The 21519-nt window shown below is 41.5% G+C and overlaps 1 protein-coding gene across 2 annotated transcripts in view; it reads right to left on the reverse strand.

Moving 5' to 3' along the window:
• Positions 1-21519, reverse strand: part of EPM2A (EPM2A glucan phosphatase, laforin) — a 33766-nt gene that overhangs the window by 8640 nt on the left and 3607 nt on the right. For both annotated transcript variants that reach the window (XM_083731702.1, XM_083731703.1), the window contains exon 2: positions 13510-13684. In XM_083731702.1, coding sequence (XP_083587828.1) covers positions 13510-13684 — 175 coding nt within the window. The remainder of the gene's footprint in view (positions 1-13509; positions 13685-21519) is intronic.

Here is a 21519-nt window from a genome sequence, read left to right on the forward strand (position 1 = left end):
TCTGCAAAATTAATTTCGTGTCCTGTTTCTTTCATGTGTTGGAAAAGAGAGGAAGTTTTTTCTTCTTTTTTGACGGCATTCTTGTGTTCTGCGATACGTGCATTTATTCGTCTGTTTGTTTGTCCAATGTACGTGGCTGGGCAGACTTTGCAGGGTATTTCATAGATCCCTTGGTTTTCCAACTGGTTTCCCAAGGATAAAATCCAGTTGGAAAACCAAGGGATCTATGAAATACCCTGCAAAGTCTGCCCAGCCACGTACATTGGACAAACAAACAGACGAATAAATGCACGTATCGCAGAACACAAGAATGCCGTCAAAAAAGAAGAAAAAACTTCCTCTCTTTTCCAACACATGAAAGAAACAGGACACGAAATTAATTTTGCAGATTCCAAATTGCTCTTTAACACGGAACATCACCACAAGAGAATAATCATGGAAGCCATCGAGATAGAGAAACACCCTCACAACATGAACAAGCGTGACGACACATCCCGCTTGCCAGACATCTGGAAATTAGCCCTCCCCACAAAAACTGACACCAGATCCAGAGGCACACAGAACGCCAACACCAATCAACCACACCAGACCCAAACCCAGACCCTCTCCACAGATGAATTACTGACACCATCCAGTAGCCAATCCATGGTGGCACCTCCGGATGCTACACCCCCCTGCAATCCCTACACAGATCTGGCTGACACAAGCCACAAAACCACAGCTCGCCCCTATACACGAAGCCAAGCCAAAGCACAACTAAGTGCAATACAGCCATCTTCTCAGGAAAACTCTTCACAAAGTTCAAGAGGTCAAGACACAAAGACTTTAGCAACTAATCCACACCTAATGACCCACCTAAGTGGTACTCAGGATATCACTCAAGAAATCACTCAAGGTATCTCTCAAGTAATTAAGGAACAAAAGAAGAAAAGGCACACTAGCCTGGGAACTTCCTCTCTGCCCAGAACATTGGAGGCTAGACACCACACCCCCTCTACAGTATTTATAGGAACTCAAACATTGAGATCCCGCTCTGTTCCAGTAACAAGAAGCCGAAAGCACCAGCCTGAAGATGACGAGTGAGACCTCGTCGAAACGTCGCCTAGACACCCCAACTTTTACACGGGAAGACACCCGAGGACACCAAAACATATATATATATATATATATATATAAACACCATTGATATGGTTAACCCTTATATTCCAAGGAGATGAGCTTCATTTTCAGTTAACTTTAGTTTGTAAAACTGTGCACATCTCCCTGTTTTACTGTATTATCCACAGCCATTTATAGACGGGGGTAGGGTGAAATTGGTTATGTTCTGCATTATTAACGTAAACAATAAAATCTTATCAGATAGAAAGAAAATTGACCTAACCAGTTTGTCTCATGGTTCTTAGTTTATATGGTCATTTTTAAAGGGCTGATTCCCTACATTTGTGTACCAAGAAGAAATATCTGTTCTGGCTAGATTCCTCCAAAATCAGGCTGTTCTGGCTCCCCCTCCCAGTGTGGTGTAGTGGTTAAGAGTGGTGGACTCCTAATCTGGTGAACCGGGTTTGCTTCCCTGCTCCTCCACATGCAGCTGCTGGGTGATCTTGGACTAGTCACGCTTCTCTGAAGTCTCTCAGCCTCACTCACCTCACAGAGTGTTTGTTGTGCGGGAGGAAGGGAAAGGAATTTGTTAGCCGCTTTGAGACTCCTGAAGGAGAGTGAAAGGCGGGGTATCAAATCCAAACTCTTCTTCTTCTTCTTATTGTCTCAGCAACCCTGTGAAGTAGGTTAGGCTGAGAGACAATGACTGCCCCATGGTCATCTAGAGAGCTTCATGGCTGAGTGGGGATTTGATCCCTGATCTCCCAGATCCTAGTCCAACACTCTAACCACTACAGTATGATCTCTATAATGTACAAAACGCTACACAAATGGTATGTGTGTGGGGGGGTCTAACTGACCTCAGGGTTTTTTAATCACAAAAAGTGTTTTCAAAACTTCTTTGATTGAAAGTTGGCATTAAGTCTGGCAACCTGGTGAAGTGAGGGTGCAGGCTACTTACAAACATTTGTAGATTTGACTGGGGTCTCAGTGACCTCCCCCACCAAAAGCTGAATTAGTAGGTTTTGTGCAAATTAATGGATGGGGAGGTTCACAAGGAACGTTCTAATTTTGGAAAAAAATGTTTAAACAATTCAGGTTTGTAAAGGCATTTTATAAACCTATGGGGTGCCATATGTTCATTTCCCCCCTCAGTACTGGTGAGGAATGTGGTAGAGTTGACCTCAAATGCCATAATAGTAAAAACATTGGTGTATGTGTGCCTCATGGCAATTTTCACCTCAGCATGGCTGAGACCTACCTGGAACATGGAGTTGTGAAAGAGTGACACAAAGTTTTATTTTTTCAGTGCTGTTGGGGTGTATTTGACCACACCTGTTGATGGAGGATTAATTGTATATTTAAACCAGAGGGCCATGGAAAACCAACATTCATATAATGTATAATCCTTGTTCATTATTTTCTTGTTTCTAGAAGTGTAGATCCCAAATCAAGCAGAAGAAATAAAGGCATTTTCACCCTCATGGCATCTGTTCCTGGTCCCTGAGCCTCATGTGAAATCCAAAAACTGATGTGGGAACAAGTTCCATGCACCAGACATTTAAAATTAAGCTCAGATCCTAGCTATAGTCCATTTGGTCATCTCAAGTCTACAGTGTCACAATGACTCCCGACAACTTGGCTTTCTCTTATGTGTTCTTGAGAAGCTGTTTGAGTAGCAACTATCATTTTCTATAGTCCACAAAGTAACAGGGCAATGCAAAGCTTATCCTTGAGTTAGAATCAGAACACTAAGGAGCAGTATATCCATTATAGAGACGAGGAAAAGAAAAACAAACTGTGAATGACTCACACTTCTAATTTCCCTCCTTGCAGTATAACATGAGCAGTGGGACTTAGGGATTTATCCTCTGATAAGATTCACAAGCCCCAAATAACTACTGGAGCTTAGAGCTCTCACAGTGAATGAGATCTTCAAGTCCCACTTTCCATATAATAGGGGACGTGAGAAAGTGTGTGGGGCAAAGAAGCACAAATAGTTGGTGTTCTTTTCCACCTCTGTATAATACAGAAGTCAGTTCTGTCAAATGTGGACAGGACAAGAGGCCTACAAAAACGAATCATGCATATCAGAGCAAGTCAGGCTAACAGAGGGTAAAGGATGGTAAAACTGTCTGGACCTGAAGTGCAGCTGAGAATATTATCTACCCACTGTGACTCATGCCTCCTCTTATATTGATTGAAAATGGTCAAAGAAGCCTGCCCCAAAGCCAGTGATACCCCTAGGAGATAGAAGGGTAAGTAGCCATTTGATCCTGAATGCCCATGAAGACTATTTTACAAGGTGACACAAAGAGGTGGAGGGAACATTCTTTCATATGTGGTGGACTTGTAAAAGGGTAAAAGAGTATTGGGAAATGATCCATAATGAATTGAAAAAAAGTACTTGAAAGTACTTCCCCCACAAAACCAGAATCCTTTCTGTTGGGGATAATTCAGACTGAAATTCCCAGGTGTCAAAAAAAGGTTATTTATGTATGCTATTACTGCGGGCCGTGTTTTGTTAGCCCAAAAACTGAAAACGAGCGAGGTCCCAACAAAAGAAGAATGGCAACTTAAGTTGACAGAATACAGTGGTACCTCGGGTTAAGTACTTAATTCGTTCTGGAGGTCCGTTCTTAACCTGAAACTGTTCATAACCTGAGGTACTACTTTAGCTAATGGGGCCTCCCGCTGCCGCTGTGCGTTTTCTGTTCTCATCCTGAAGCAAAGTTCTTAACCCGAGGTACTACTTCCAGGTTAGTGGAGTCTGTAACCTGAAGTGTCTGTAATCTGAAGCGTCTGTAACCCAAGGTACCACTATATGCACAACTTGCAGACTTAACATATAGAATAAGAGAACAAGAAGAACATACATTTAAAGAAGATTGGAAAACGTTTACTGAATACATGGGAAATAATTGTGTACAGCTGAAAACTCTAGCAGCATTGATAAATTCAACAGTGTAAACGAATTTTGATGGATGTAACAATGGAATACTGAATGGTATAGTTTTTGTAAAATATGCAGGGATTTATGATATGTAAAATGAACCATGGAGAGAGAAGGGAAATCACTGATATCTTAAGAATGTAACATGAGTATTTTAAATTGTATAACAGAAAACTTAATAAAATTATATACAAAAAACCAACAACTATCTTACAAGGATTTCCACTGACCTGGCATTCTCATGTAAGGACTTGACAGCAAATTCTTCAGCATGAATCTAGACTCATTTTTTCTAGATTTTTCGCTAATCTTGGGTTTTTGTGTATTTTGTGTGGGGAGGTTGATGAAAACCCAGTATGGAGGAGGATATCTCTTCCCCTCAAGACTAAGGAATAGGCCAGGTTTTGGAAGTCTGTGGCAATTTGAAGATTGAGCCAAAAAGAGCAGAGGAAACATAGGATCCGGGGAAGTCACTTTTACAGAGTGTTTCTTCTGTCAGAAGATTTTAATTAGTTTAAAGATGCCAAAGCACCAAATGCTTGGATGACTCCCTTCCCACCTTTGTAGATTCTTAATTAAATTTGACAATTCACTCTAGATATAGCTGAAGCCACACATTCTTTTCATTTAATCAATACACACGTGAATCATCTTCTCACCCACAGAGATGTTGTGAGCCTAGAGCTATAAAAGATCTTTGCTGTTTTGACACTATTCTGCACTGCACACTGCCACTCTGAAGCACTAAAAAGTCAGCAGCCTCATAAAACTTGCTTCTAGTCTCATGAGCAACCCATCCCTGACCAGAAGTCTTGTAAAAAGCAGCCCCATGTAAGCAGACTTTAAGTGATGCATTTAACTTGCTTGCATCTATAATGAGGCACTATGTGGCCATCACCTATGGTTAAAAGCTAAACGCTTGCCAGAATTAAGCTACTTTGCAGAAGGAATTGGTAATAAAGTCACTCACCAGCCATTAAAGTTGTTTATACTGCTGATTTTGATTAGATGAAAGCCAATGCATTCTTTTCAAAAGCACAGCAATGAAGTCCTACTTAAACTCTGCTAAGTTGTCAAAAGAAACAGTTCACTCTACTTGACCAGTCATGTGCTGACTCAATCTCTTGAAAGCCGCTTCACACTCTACATGGCAGATGTTCTTCCAGAGGGTCTGGCACATGTCCAAAGGGTGAACTTTACCAGTCTGATCATATGCAGCATCAGGTATGCCTGAGTCCATTGATTTGAATGGGCACACTAACACTGCATAGGATTTGGCTATGTTACATTTGAACATAGCTTATGCACAATGGGCGCATCAGGGAGCAGTGACTAATTTTGGATTCCTGATCCATGCACTCTTTTTTAGATTCTCATTTTCCTTTCTGAGCTTCTGCTGCTCACTGGTACATAGTGCTCTGCCCCTTGATGTTGAGCTCTCTGAAGGGAAAGAAGAGTGGTCTGGCACATTTGTTCAAAGGCGAAATTGAAAGAGGTGAGATAAAATCAGGTCCAAATTCCAAAGGGCAGTCCAGGCAGGTCAGAGGGAGAAGTAGGCAGCAGTGGGGCAAGGAGCAAAGAGAAACTTGCAGGATTTGGGAGCAAGCAGGAAAACGCAAGGTCAAAGTGATCAAGTCTGCATTTGATAAAAGCATACTTCATCAGTGGCATAGCGTGGAGGGTGCAGGGGGGGCTGGCCGCACCGGGCACAACATCTGGGGGTTAGGGTTAGGGTGCGCAAATCCATGGGTTAGGGGCGCAAATCCACGGGTTAGAGGGCTCAAATTACTTGCCTTGCCCCGGGTGCTGACAACCCACGCTATGCCACTGTACTTCATTTTATATGGTATGGGATAGGAAAAGATAGTGACTAATCATAGAGAAGAGGAGTAAACCAAGATAAAGAAATGGTAAGGCCAGGCCTTAGATCCCAGCAAACTTATGGATTTCAACAAGAGATGCAACCATTCTGGTGGCTGGAAGGCACATGATTCACTATTCACTAATCAGCATCAAAACAAAAAAAATTCCTTCCAGTAGCACCTTAAAGACCAACTAAGTTAGTTCTTGGTATGAGCTTTCGTGTGCATGCACACTTCTTCAGATACTAATCAGCATGTTATTCAAAATGGAAAGTCTCAATTTGCTTATCACCTGTTCTTTATTTATTTGTATACAAGCTTTTTATTGAAAAGAAAATCTAGCTTTTACCTTTGTGTATGGTGCCATTTAGCTTCATATTTCTGTGCCACTACATCACAAGCGTTTTGTACACAACTGTAGTAACTCATTAGCTATAAAGACAGCTAAGACTAAGATACCTATTTTGTTTTTTCTGTTACTCTTTGGAATTACCCACTGCCTTGTGGGATATCTTCAGGAGAAGAAAATGCTAAGGAGTAAACCCTATACAAATCCAGAATGGAGTCCCTAAGACAGTTGGATGGTGCCTCGCATGTCTTCTTCTGGCAACTCCTCCAGCCAAACTGATGCCAATTGTATTGCTCTGCTTTCCTTTGGACCACACCAGCAGGGCCGAGGGGAGAGTGCTGTCATCTGAGCAGCCATACAAACCCCCAGGCTCGCACCCTGGAGAGCTCACTTTGCTGAAACAACTTGGGAAGCTCATTTTTCATCTAAATTGTATAATTAGGAGGAGCAGAATTTTGTATTTATAATTTCTTTCTTATTTGCTACCGAAGCTGTACGTTTTAAGACAATTCTACTCCAGGGCTTTTATATGGCAGAAATGAAATAGACTACAATACATTTTCTATGCTCATTTCCCTCTTTTTCCATTATTTGTGGCACACTGGTGAAAAGTAATTAAGCACTGGCAAATTTTCTTCTTAGATGTTATTTAGTCTACTTATCTGAGATCCTCACAAGGGAACAGACTTGGCAACTAAAAGGAGGCAGCACCTTTTTATCACTGTTTAACACCACATTATATAGTGATATACAACATATTTGAAACCATGGAATAATAAGTGTTATGTCACCTGCTTATGAAACTATTCATGCTGAATTTAAGAGTCTGGTTTTCTGCCCTACAAGGTGAATAGTGCATTATATTTGCTACAACAGGCAGAAAAATTATTAAGCTGTCCGCCAAGACCCTTAGCAATTGCCAGGTAGCCCGTGGAAGGGAGTTTAGAAAATCCCAGAAGGAGCAGCATGAGTGATAATGGGTAGTTAATTGGTCCATTCATTATAATAAAAGGATAATTCACTGATGGAATCCTGTCATTGTTCATTCAGGGATGGGGAACTTGTAGTCCTCCAGATGTTGTTGGACTCCAATTTCTTCAGCCACAGCCAGCATGGCGAATTGTCAGGAATGATGGGAGATGTGGTCTATAAACACCTGGAGGGCCACAGGTTCCTTATTCCTTATATAGACTAAAGTGCAATCCTATACCCACTTACCTAGAAGTAAGCCTCGCTGAGCTCAATGAGACTTACTTCTGATATGTAGAAGATTGTGCGGCATAAGTCAGCTTGCTTCAGTTACAGAAAGGGGGGGAAATCCCCAACATCAAGAACTGATTTGCAGAGTAGTTTAAACCACTGAGCCTCTTGGGTTTGCAGATTGGAAGGTCAGCGGTTCAAATCCCTGTGACGGGGTGAGCTCCTGTTGCTCGTTCCCAGCTCCTGCCAACCTAGCAGTTCGAAAGCACGCCCCCCCAAAAGTGCAAGTAGATAAATAGGTATCACGGTGTTTCCGTGCACTGCTCTGGTTTCGGTGTTCCGTTGAACCAGAAGCAGCTTAGTCATGATGGCCACATGACCTTGAAAAACTGTCCGCAGACAAACGCCAGCTCCCTTGGCCTGTAAAGTGAGATGAGCGCCACAACCCCAGAGTCATCTGCAACTGGACATAACTGTCAGGGGTCCTTTGCCTTTACCTTTTTAAACATTATGTAGCAAGTTACCAGTAAAAATAAGCAATATTTTCCTAGCATCTTGAAAACTTGGGGTGCTAATAGTCTCCCCCACAATACCTTTATTCCTATCTTTCCACCTCAGTTGTCTGAACAAAGTGTAATTGCTTTCTCTTTTTATAGGTAGGGGTTAATTTCATTCTCAAAATGATGAAACACATTTTATCAACATGACCTCTTCCCTTGGATTAATTTTAATGGAAAAAATGCATGTTCTGTCCAATTCCTTTACTCTTTTGTATCTATCAGGTATTTATAATCTTGGTAAAAAGTTGTGGGGAGCGGGAGGGAGAATATGGAATGAGACACATCGTTCTGATTTTCAAGTCTTCAATGTTGCTTAGCCAGTAAAGAGGAAATGAAATCCATATTTCAAACAGGTTGGCAAACTGACAGAGCTCATTTTTTTTTATCGTGGTTCACAGAGATTTGAACAACATTTTTAACTGTTATAGGAGCTGTACATCTAGCCCCCAGAGTATCACAATAAAATCTCCCGCTGCATAGCATTAAAGTGGGGAAATGGGAGATTTTTCAAATGAGCCTCTTAAGTACTCTCTCTACAAGCACAGCCACAATTCAACTGTTTGGAATTTTGTTTTCTGCAGAAACAAAAGGTCTCTTGGGGGGAAAAACTGAAATGATTCAGTAATGTTTGTTTACTTTTAAAAATAAGAAATGTTATAAAAACTAAGCTATAGGCGAGGAATGTGCAAGTTTTCTTCTGATAAACCATATATAGGCTTCTGAGCTAAAATATGAAAGTTGTAGATAAGCCTGAAACAATATACAGTCCAAAGACACAATAAGGTTGCATCGGTAGGATTCTGGAATCCATGAGGATTTGAACTTATGTTCTCTTATGATATATGAGGAGGCAGGGGGAAAGAGTCCCTGTGCTCTCACTGGGCCTGTGGGGTGCTAAAGTATTGTCCAGAGCAGAGAGGAAGGAGAAAGTACATTTATTTACTTGTTTCAGAATAAATACACTCAAGGAATACTCAAGTGGTGTACAGGCACTACACGCATATGCCTCTGGATTCACATGTAACTGCAGCAATCTCAGGGCCAGCTAGGGAGGGGGAAGAAATTCAGATTGCACTTAAAGGTGAACCCACCTAATTCACATGTTCTGAAACATAGCCATCCTTCGAAAATTCAATGACTTTTGCAACACAATTGTCCAGCTAAGCGATGTGTACAAAAACACATATATTGGGGTGAGTGTGCATTAAAATTTGCATGTCTGAGAAAACAACATACAAAAATGTGTATATTAGGGGACACAGCTAACCTAGAATCTCAGCTGCAAAGCACCCCACTGGGGTGCCAAAAGAAGTCCAAAGTGTGGATAAGTGATGATGAGCTTGGCCTATGAAGTTTTGTAGCCAGTAACCAAGATTAAAAGGCTTTATCTATAAACAGAAACAAATGAGTAAAGTTGGAGGAACAGTCACTGTAACTGGAAGACTGTTGGGAAGAGAAAGTGTAACGTGAGAAGCATGATTGGCTGCCTACCCTGGCTTGGAGAAGTGTCTGCAGACTGGATTCATGGGTGAGGGAAAATAAACTATTATAGGTCTGTTTGCCCTAAACAAACTCCAGACAATATTTAATGAGTGGAATCAGTGAAGATTGGGAAGCATGTCTGACTTTATCTGAGATCCTGTGCAGTAGAAGCAATAGGGATGATGAAGGGGAACATTTGTTACCCATAACGAGACATCTAGATGAAACAAAAATACTGTAACAAGCCAAGCTTTCAGGCCTTGGAACCATGAAAGGCAGATGGGTTCAGAGAGATGGAGGACAATTTGTATTTCATACAGTATTTTAGATACAGACATATATATATAGAGAGAGAGAGAGGGGGGGGGAGGCATATATATATATATATATATATATATATATATATATATATATGCATTAAAGTTGCACTCCTGTATACACTTGTTTGTGAGTATAGTGCTTAGCTCAGTTTCCATAGGATCAGGCTGCCAATTGGAGTATTTTTAAGACAACAGCTTACACAGTAATAACAACAGAAAACTTAGGGTGACATTACTTGACATTGCTTTGCTCTTTTTTTCTTTTTTTGCTGCTCAGTTACTTACGTGGGATATTTAAATGATAAATGATGCACTAAATATATTTAACTTTCCTGAGCTATTTGAGGCCCAATGCTATTTGGTCTGAAATCAATGGCAGAATTCCCACTGACTTCAAAAGGGACAGGTTAAACCCATTAGCATGCATTAAAAGCAACTCAAGTCTTGTTTCCCTGTTTTAAATGAGAGCCTGTACCTAGATTCTCTTTAAAACTTACAATACAATCAATGACTTTGGCTCTGTAGCTCATTATTTTTTAGCCTTGTTACTGATGCAGTTGCTATTGAACTTCTAGGGAAAGAGAAGGGGAATTGGGCCTCAGAATTTAGTTCCAAAGGTAGAAATCCCAATAGATGCCATAGCTCTGTTCTTAATTAATTATTTAACTACAGGGCATCTTTTCAGCTTTCTACTCAAATGGCACAGCTCACTGAATTCCAGTTAAAAGTCGTCACTTTCTCCACCATAGTTCATGCTATAATTTAGCAATAAAAAATCACTCCAGGGTGACACTTAGCACACAGGTTATTTTTCTTTAAACAGCTGAGTGGATTTCTTGCTTCCCTTTCATACTTAGTTCTCATATACATACATATATATATATATATATATATATATATATATATATATTCCAGACAAAGCATTTTTCTTTTCAGAGGTATTTTAATAATTCACTGTTGACTTTACCTTTATTAACGATGATTAGAAGTTTTAATGGCCTTTATGAAACAATTAATTTTGTTACAGCAAGGCAAAGAGTCAAAGCTAACATAGCCACTACCACAATACTTGCTGCAATTGTTCTTATAAAATACTTAGCGAAAAGATAAAAAAAAAAACCAATGCATTTTGAGTATAAGACTCTTCCATTTAGGGTAAGTAATAAAGCAATCTTGAAAACTACTTATACCTGACTTCAAGGTGGCATTTTGAGTTAAGCTCATTATCCATTCCCAAATGTTATATTTGAGGCACTGCAGTACCACACTGCACATATTCATGCCTAAATGGTTGACAGCTAGGCCTGAATGCGGGTCTATGTGCTGACAAGGCAACAAGCATTAGAGGGATGTTGCCATCAGTTCTTGGGACCTGACTACATTTGTAGTGTGGTGGGGATCTGGAAGATCAGACATTATCCAAAGCTTGAATCTGAGTTGCAAACTACAAACTATCATACTGACCAGTTTATTTTCAATTATTACAGCAATATTACAATTACACTGCACTTGATCCAGCAAGGGAAAACTATGTGCTGAAGAAATGTTACATGCACATAGCCAGCATGGATATGTATCTGCACGGTTATACTCAGCCGGTCACTTTCAACACTATTATTTTTTTAATGTATAGAGCTGGACGCGGGTAGCGCTGTGGGTTAAACCACAGAGTCTAGGACTTACCAATCAGTAGGTCGGCGGTTCAATTCCCTGTGACGGGGTGAGCTCCTGTTGCTGGGTCCCTGCTCCTGCCAACCTAGCAGTTTGAAAGCACGTCAAAGTGCAAGTAGATAAATAGGTACCACTCCGGTGGGAAGGTAAACGGCGTTTCCGTGCGCTGCTCTGGTTCGCCAGAAGCGGCTTAGTCATGCTGGCCACATGACCCGGAAGCTGTACGCCGGCCAATAAAGCGAGATGAGTGCTGCAACCCCAGAGTCGGTCACAACTGGACCTAATGGTCAGGGGTCCCTTTACCTTAGAGCTGGATCAAGGCTGTAGGATTGGGTAAGGAATAAGAGGAGATGGGCGGAGGAAGGGGGTGTGGTGGGGGTGGGCTTGCCTGGGTGTTACCACTGGGGGGGTGACAAAATGCCGGGCGGCACTCACCTCGGGGCCTGCAGCGCACCCGCTTCACACGTCTCTCCTGCGAGTGACAAGGTGGCTTGGGCGCCCACAGGCACCGTGCTGCCCCAAACGGTCCCCCCCCCCAGCTGTAGGGCAGCTGAGTGGGAGGAGGCAGGCAGACTCCTTGGAGGCCCCACGGAGCATCCTGCCCCAGCTCGCCCCGCCCCCCAGGCAGGTTGCCCCACCCCTGGGCGCAGGGCACACACGGCGCCCAATCAGCTTGCTCCACTGCTGTATAAACCCCAACTTTTAAAGAGCATATTTGGAAAAATCTAGATCACTTCAAAAAGTCACATTGTAATACATCTCAGTTTGAATGTTCTGCCTTTCCAAGGCTGGCTCCTTTGGGGCAAATCACAACTTTCCCCTTATATATCACATCTTCAAATGCGCATACACCCAGTGGTTTTCCTTTCACACATGAGGTTTCTTTTTAAGATTACTTATTTATAATTACATTTATACCCCACCTTTCGTCCAAGGAGTTCAAGAATAGGGGAAGCATGCTTAAAGAGCCAACCTTGGCATCTGGTGCTCTCACATAGCTCTATCCCATTTGCTTCACGTTGGCCAGCCTCAGCCTTACAAGGAAAGCCAGCTGCACGTACAGTATGGCAGTTCTGTGGCTTTGTTTAAAAGAACCAAACTTGCTTATCTCCAAGTGTCACACTCCTGGCACTGTAGCTGCCTACCAGTCTTACACCTACTGCTGCCCAGTCATCTGGCTTCATTCTCAGCTGCCAGCTTCTGGCTCTGCTCATCGCAGTTTGACTGTGAATTCCTTATCTCATCTCTTTGTTTTCCATGTTTATTCTCTTCACCATTCAACACCTGGCATCTGTTATTACCGCTATTAGTCAAGATGTTGAAATTGGAGATTAGCTACCTATCTGCAGATGTTGTAGAATGCTATTGAGAATCTTGTTTACTGGACAATAACTATTTTAGTTCTAGAGGGCAGACAGGACAATGCTTTGCTACTTCAAATAAAGACGATAGCAGCTGGTGTTAAAAATAAGCATCCCGTGTCATAATCAGATTGTCAGTTGACACAATGTCAGATGTTTCTAAAATTATGTAAGTTAAGTTGACTGGCAGTTTTTCGCATTAGCTGATTCCAATAATTGATCTTCCAAGTGGTATCAGTAAAGGAGACCACCACTTATCAAGTGCCCCATAAAAGCATGCAAAAGCAGTCTTCTGATCATCCAGGGCAGCTAGAAATTCACCTTGAGGGTGGGGGAACAAATGTGTAAATGTGAGTTTCTAGTCAGCACAACTGCAAGCAAAACTTTTGAAAAAGTGACTGGGGTATCTGAGCACCCACATGTTTGCATATGATCACCCATCAGCAAATAATATGAAATATTTTGTTTTCCCAGCAAAGTCTTCAATCTTAATCATACTTATCAGGACATAAATCATACTGAACGCAGCATGACTTGCTTCTGAGTAGACATGCTTAGGATCATGAAGTAAATCACCATCTTCCCATGCTGTTTTTCATAACACCTAATCTCTCTCTCTCTCTCTCTCTTTTTGTTTTTTTTTGTTTTGTTACCTGGAGTAGTGAATAGCTTGATGTCCAGCAATATTAAAATAGAAGTCAGTTGTATGTTTCATCTCATCAGTATGGCCAGAAACCTCAATCCAATGGCCTATTGGGAGGCAGTAAACTCCATCGACCAAATTGCTTGGGTTATAGACACTACATCGATCATGGTGGGGCCCGTTGCCTGAAATGAGAACACACACAATTTGTCAGTCAATATAGCTCAATGGTGTAAAAACAAAGAGCTCTGAATTCATGGGATTTTCATTCAGTCAGCAGGGAGGGTACACATTATAAACACACACAAACAAACAAACATATTATAGGTTGATCCGGACTTAATCATACTTAGAGTAGACCTATTGAAATCAAAAACTAAAGTCCAATTGATTCCAGTTGCTCTGCCATAAGCATGACCAATTCTGGATTCAACCCTATCTGTATCCTGTTGTGGGGAAAGCAACGCAGCCATCCATTGGAGTAAAAATCATTTTCCTTCAGGAAATAGAAACACAAGGTGTTGTGTAGTTAAACCTAAATTTAAAGGGGAAAATAACTCCTTTCATTAACTGTCACTAGAATTCCTTTTCTCACAAGCTAATGACCACATGTGTAAAATGTTACTATTCAGCAATGTCTTCAAAATGCTGTTTCATCTACAAGGTTTTCTAAAATTTTCACCTTTCTTATTATAAATCCATCACTCAAAGAAGCAGATGTAGTGAGAACTCCTGAGCAGATGACTGCCACATTATGTTTCTAAATGAAGTGACCTAGACACCAGCAACCACTTTGTGCTAATTCTGCACCAGAGATTTCAACACACATTGTTTATCTGTGGATTCCTTCCCTATTTCAGGCATTAAGAGTGCCATCTGCTGTGTAAAACATGGCATGTGCCACCATGAAATCTCTTGCCTGGATTTGTAAACCCTAACTCCATATTTGGAAAGTCAAACAAAGTTTTTTCTAGCTTTTACAGACTGTTTATGAAACATCTGGTTAATTCTTGTTTTAAAAGTAAGGTGTACTTTAGTGAAAGAGAATAGAACTACCAGAAAAGTAGATCAAAGAGACAGGAAGTAATATCAAATATGGATCAAATCCTGTATAAGTCACCATTAGTCCAAATGGACTTGTTCCTGAGAACAGAGACTCCTCCACAGAATCACCACCAGGCCCCCAAAGTAAATCAGTACTGGGGACTTCTTCTTCTTCTTCTTCTTCTTCTTCTTCTTCTTCTTCTTCTTCTTCTTCTTCTTTTTCAATGCCCCCCCCCCAATTGCAAGATCAGTTTGGTCTTGAGCCAGAGAATAAAATCAGAGAGGCATCTAAAGGAGAAAGTGTTGTGCAAATCTGGTAGATTGAAAAAGGTCTTCCTTTTTCTTTTTTAAAGTACAAGTGCACAGAAAAACACAGACATACACACTTGCCCACAATCAATCTTAGGTTTCTAGAACTTATGGTGGGCAGGGAAGTACTAATTGACACAAACGGACAACAGCACAAAGTGTGAATACATCCCATCAAGCACTGCCCAATGATGTAGATGGGAAACATAAGGGTAGATTTCAGAGGCATAAAACTGGAAGCCCTCATGTGTGGATGAAGATGCACAAATGACCATATGGAAACAGCTACCTACATATGCATTAACACCCCACTGTGGTGATGAGAGATGAAGTTCTAGACCTTATTGAGAAATTGAAAAAGGACAAACCATCAGGTCCAGATGGAGTTAATCTAAGAGGAGGGAAATCCACATGAGATTGGGGGCAGGTTATGGGGAGGGAAGGAATGGTATCCCTTGATAGATCTTTTCTCTTGTCCAGACCAGACCATTCTGGCAATAGGGGAATTGGAAATGCTAAGAGCAGGAGCAGCTACTGAATTCAGCTCATGCCTCTCCTCCTGTGAGAGACACAGATCATCTCTCCAGGCCTTTAATGAATACAAAAAGATATACTCATTCACAATCTGTTCCTTTGTTTCAGAACAAATGAAAAATAAACCTAACAGGCTCTTTTAAGTTCAGCTTTCTATTCATTCTGAAATTACTTCAAGCCCAAATTTGGATGTACTTCCTTGGTGTTCCTCTGAATTAGCAGATTTAGTTGATCAGTCCCCAATCCACACATACAATGGAAACAGGCTTTGGGGCCAATCTTGAAGGCTGAATTTCATGTAGAAATATCTGGACATAAAATGCTCTTGTACATGGTAGAATATGCAGCTCACATCTGGCAAAACCACAGTAGGGCAACAAATGTATAATATATCCTCATACGCAGAGACAAGAAATATTACCAGATTTACCTATTTTTGCTCAAAAAGGAGTTAACATAGTGTCACACCCTTCATGAGGAAGCTTTTTGGTGTTTTGAGAGAAGGACTGTGATTGGCTACTCAGTTTGTAACTTTAAGCAGTTATACATTGAAAAATAAATGTCTGCAATATACCACTTTAGAAATAATGGCTGTTTAAATCATCAACCTTTTTTCAATTTCCACATATCCCCTTCTCCCATACAGAGTTTAAAGGACAAAATTAATCAGTTTCCACCCACCTCCTCTTTTACTTGCTGAATAAGAAATGAAAGAAACACAAAAATCACTTTGGAATAGGGATGTGGCCAAACAAAGAGCACATTAGTAAAGTCCAGATCGATTGACAAATACATTTTTCTCTCATTGCTATAGCTTTAGCTTTCCTATTTGGATAAATGTAGTTTTAAGAATTTCTTTTTTAAAAAAGTGTTTTCTTAACATGAAATAAAACACAACCTTGTACAGCACCATTGCAATATTTAATCCCTTTCATTTACAAATCACACAAAAGCTCAGATGCTATAAGTTAGCTCAAGGAAGTGCATGCACGGGAAGCTCCTGGTCCTTCCTTCCCACTGTAACCATCCTTGCCTGGTTTTTGCCCCCGTCCTACAATGTCCAGGAGCAGTTTTCCAGGGGACAGAACAGCAACTGCTCACATTTCCACTTACAAGAATTAGATAGCAGAGAATGGGAAAACCCTATGCTTGAGACCCTGGAAAACTACTGCCAGTCAGAGTGAACAGTACTAAGCTAGATGGACAAATAAAGCAGCTTCCTATGTCCTTCCTAATATTGATTGATTGATTGATTGATTGTATTGATATATCACCTTTTCCTCCAAGAAGCTCAGGGAGGTATACATGGTTCTCCCCTCCCCCATTTTACCTTCACAGCAACTCTGTAACGTAGGTTGTTAGGTTGTAGGTTGTTAGACAGTGACTGGCCCAAGGGTACCCAGTGAGCTTCATGGCTCAGTGGGGATTTGAACCCTGTTCTCCCAGGTCATAGTCCAACACTTTAACCATTGCGTCATACTGGCTTTCCAGTACACACACAAACACTTCTACCACACTAGAAAAGGAGCAGTTGAGAAAGGGCCTGTGGAAGCCTGTAGGCTGCTCTCAGGCTCTTTTGCTCTTATGCAAACACAATTGGCATGGGGAAGATGGTTTCTGTGCAAGGACACTTTGCTCGACGTGGTGCGCAAAGCCTAAAAGCTGGAGCTGTGTGCCTGCATTATGTCCGTTACTGGTGTGGCCTGGATATCCTATGTGGAAGGAGATTTTCATGTCTAAAGGCTAAGATTAAAAACAATGGAGCCCATCACTGACAAACATTAGGAAGCCAAATAATGGTTATTCTTGAAAGGATATATTTCTGTATCAAGGATTCTGAACTAAGTCCTTTTTTATTCCACTGTTGTTCAAAAACTCTCCCATGCAATTTGCTTGCACATCAACATGTCCAAGAACAAAGCAATCAGCAAACTCTGCCTTACAAATCAATCTTTGTGAACAGTCTTTCTTTCAAAGCCTGCAGGACTGCCCATATGGCTCCTGGCATGATGCGTAAGAAAGATGATCAAACTGGCATATCAAAAAGCCACTGGCTTTATTGCAAAGGAGATTAAAACAAAGATCTCTAAGCAATGAGCAGCTCATATGGGAGAGAAGAACAAACAAGAATATGAAAAGCAAGTAAGACATGATCAAAAGAAAGAAGTAATCCAGAGTAGCCCAAGATCAGTGATGGGAGGGAAAACATAAGCTCCAAAAGGGTGTGGGAAGAGGGAGGAGGTGCAAACATCAAAAGAGCTGAACTCAAGCACACAACATGCTGGGTAGCATCTTATGCATGGAAACCTGTAACACAAGCAGGCTAAGAGTCCTAGGGCAGTTCCAAGTGGTCCCAGCGTTCTTGTAAGGCGTCCACTATCCACTTTCTTAATGGTTGCAAAGTAAAATAGGCATAGAGAGCAATGTTTCTGAAAGAAACATCCAGCTAGCCAACTAAGGAAAAACCATATCGAATGCATCATATTTCATGTGCTCTCCCAGGGGAATCTGAGTACAGAAAACAGATTTTCTCATGGTGTGATATGTTCACTAGATCTGAAATTGGTGTCCTTGTTACTGTTCCAGAGACTTGATCACCACACTGGGCCTGGCATGCCTGTTTGTAAGTTCTGTTTTCTGGATTGTGACTGCACCAGCCATGCCATTTGTGAATTCATCAGCACTGTCAGATACAGGACCAATAATTTCAGGGTGTGTCCTTCCCAAGTGAATCTACTGACACTGGAGCTCACATTGCATCTCTCAAACACTGAGGAGACATCTCTGCTACATGACATCAATGACTGTACTATACAGACTCCTCAGTATCAGGAGACCTCTGAGAAGCTTTCCCCAAACTTGACACCCCATTTCCTAGAAAAATTCAACAGCTGCAGAAAAGGGTACTGGCCCTTTAAGTGCCAGATGCAGCATTCAAGGAGCAGGGCTTTCTTCTGGGATAGCTCAGTTAGTAGAGCATGAGACTCTTAATCTCAAGGTTGAAGGTTTGAACCCTACACTGGGCAAAAGATTCCTGCATTGCAAGAGGCTGGATTAGATTACCTTCATTCTATGACTCTATGACCTTGTGTAACTAGCCCAGGCTACAAAACTCTGCCGGCTGCTCCAAGGCACCACTGAAACAACTTTATTTTCTGCCTCTGCTACACTGCCACAACTGTAACCCTAATCTTATCCAAGGTCTTAGCCTTGCTTTGCTTTACCTAACATGTTTCAGAACCCTGGCTCTACAGATCTCTACCTTACTTGGGTGGTCATCACCACCTTCCCTTGGTGCTGAACATCACCACAGAACAGGACATTTCATTAAACTCCCCATCGTGATCTTGAGGTCAGTCAAGATCAGTGTTTATGTGAACTTATGACCCCCCCCATGTGTTTTACTTTCCCCTTGCTTACACTGAATTACATTTGCCATTTTAATGCCATTTTCACACATTCTGGACACATCTTTTGGAGCATTTCACAATCCTTTTTTTTCTACCTCCCGCAGTGGTTTGGTGTCATAACTTGGCTACCTTACTGCTCATTCCAGATCATTTTTTGAACAAATTATTTGAGAGAAAGATGACAGAATTGTGTGGAAAAAATAAAAATGTTATTAATAACAGCAAAGAACATTGTTGTTGTTGTTATATTTCCCCAGAATAGCTCAAAGGTTGAAAGCTAGTCTGTCCTATATAATTGAAAGAGACTGCTGTTCAAATCCAGACAACTGGGTTGCAGCTCAGCAGTTGAATTTATCTGAATAAACTATTGGGGGGGGAGAATAAGATTTTACAATATGTAAAACTGGATTAATGATTAGAAACACAGACAGGCAGATTGACACAGAACTTGTGGATGTGCAACATTAAATGGGGAGCTGAAAATTCAGCTTAGCTCTCTGACCAGATGCTTTTAAAAAAAAGTTTCATAAAGAGATTCAGATAAATCACTTCCAACTTTCTGTAGTCTTGCATTACAATGAAAAAGAAAATTCATTGAGGTCCAATTTTCACTTACTGTACTTCAAGGAATGATATTTACCTGTTAACATTATTAGGCTTCACCATTGAACAAAACAAGTCCCACGTTTCTAAACACTTGAGATTGGAGTCTGTTATGGAAAGCATCCCTGCTATTTCACATTTTGACTTAAATTCAGCATTAGATGGCATGGAATGCAAGACTGAATTGGTATTGATTGTTACTGTATAGAGCTATGGACATGTTGAGCTTCCTTCATCTAAATAGAGATGGCTCAGACCACTTGGCAATGGGCCTGCTTGGTTTCCAAATAGCATTTCCCCTGTACATTTCTAAAGCCTGGCTTAGCATATCAAAAATGCAAAGGTACATTAAAAAATGTACATTACAAAAACTGTATACCTAGTCTCTGTTTTTCAGCAAATTATGGTGGATAATAACTTAAGTAAAGATATAGTGCCCCCCTATTGTTTCAGCAGTAAACAATAGAAAAAAAACAATACTCACTTGCTATTCTGAATGTGTTAATTTTTGCTCATTGGCTCAGTTAAAAAAACCTGTCCCTTTGTTCAGGGAACTGAGGCATTGCTGTGTTAAGTATAAGCTTTATTCACACACACACGAATCTTGCAAGTCAGGAAGAGAACAAAACCTTTCTGTTTTCAAGTACTTATAGGTGGCACAGAGGCAGAGATAAGGCTGCAATCCTTTATATACTTACCTAGAAACACAATGGAACTTACTTCTGAGTATACATGCCTAGAATTATGCTATAAGTCTCTTTCACTGCTCTTATTTACAACCATCAAATGGACAATTGCAAAGCTAAAACTAAAGGCTTGATAAGCTGCAGCTAAGGAGCAGAGCACATGCTTTGCATGAAATAGACCCAGGTTCAATCTCCAGCATCTCTAAGCAGTGCTGTGAAAAACCCTTGTCTAAGACCCTGCCAGACAGTGCAGACAATGCTGAGCTAGATAGACCAATGGTCTGACTTCAGTCCCTGGCATAACAACTCAGAGTTGGTCTGAGAAGATAGACTGTGATGGTAAATTTTTGCCCTCACCCCAGAAAATATCCAATATGCCTCCACTGCCTTTACAGCCCATGCATGGGGGCACAAAACTGGAAGGAGAAAATCTCAGGCTAGAGTTGCCACCTGTCCCTATAAAAAATGGGATCATCCTGGTTTTCGACAAAAGTGTATCCCCTGAAGTGTAGGTGGGTTCCCAGAAGGCAAGACATAGTGATAACAGCAAGAACCTTTATTGAACTACAGAACTGGACAACAGGAGCAAAGCAACTGCTTATATACTTTTCTGAAGGCCTGGGCCACTCCCACTCCCAACGTGACTGGCTGCCTAAACTTCCAAGCTGCGAATTATAAGTCAGAGTTTAAGGGCCAATGGCAGAGGCCCAAATCCTGAAATGTTCTGTGACTGGATATCAGGTATCAAATCAGAACACAGGGGCTCAGAATCCTTAGTCCAGACTCAAGCTCAGGCAACACAGACCACTGACTACAGTGGTACCTCGGGTTACAGATGCTTCAGGTTACAGACTCCGCTAACCCAGAAATAATACCTTGGGTTAAGAACTTTGCTTCAGGATGAGAACAGAAATCATGCTCCAGCGGCGCAGCAGCAGCAGGAGGCTCCATTAGCTAAAGTGGTACCTCAGGTTAAGAACAGTTTCAGGTTAAGAATGGACCTCCAGAACGAATTAAGTTCTTAACCCGAGGTACCACTGTACATAATATCCCCTTTCCCATTTGGACTTCAAACAGGATGCCTTTTCCTCCACATTTGAGCTCAGACAGCCCCAAATGGCAGTTGCATCGCTGTTGGTGTGGCTGACGAGGAGCCCAGCCCCGCACAAGGGACAAAAGGTGAAAGGAGCAACCTCTTCTCCCTCCCTCCCTCTTGCTGGTGCTCCTCCTCTGCTGCCACCCCCAAGTCTATCATGGTGTGGGGCTGCCACTGCTCAGCCCCCTCTGCCACCCTGACCTAACCTTTCCTCCTCCCTCCTCCTCCTCACTCTAGTCTCTTCTGATACCAGCATGGGCAAGAGGCTGGAGCTTCATCTCAAGTTGCCTGTGGGAGCTGGCCATCTATTCTTGGCCCCTGCCTACCTATGCGAGTTG

This window comes from Podarcis gaigeae (genome assembly GCF_964106915.1).
Source record: "Podarcis gaigeae genome assembly, chromosome: 3".
NCBI classification, from domain to species: domain Eukaryota; kingdom Metazoa; phylum Chordata; class Lepidosauria; order Squamata; family Lacertidae; genus Podarcis; species Podarcis gaigeae.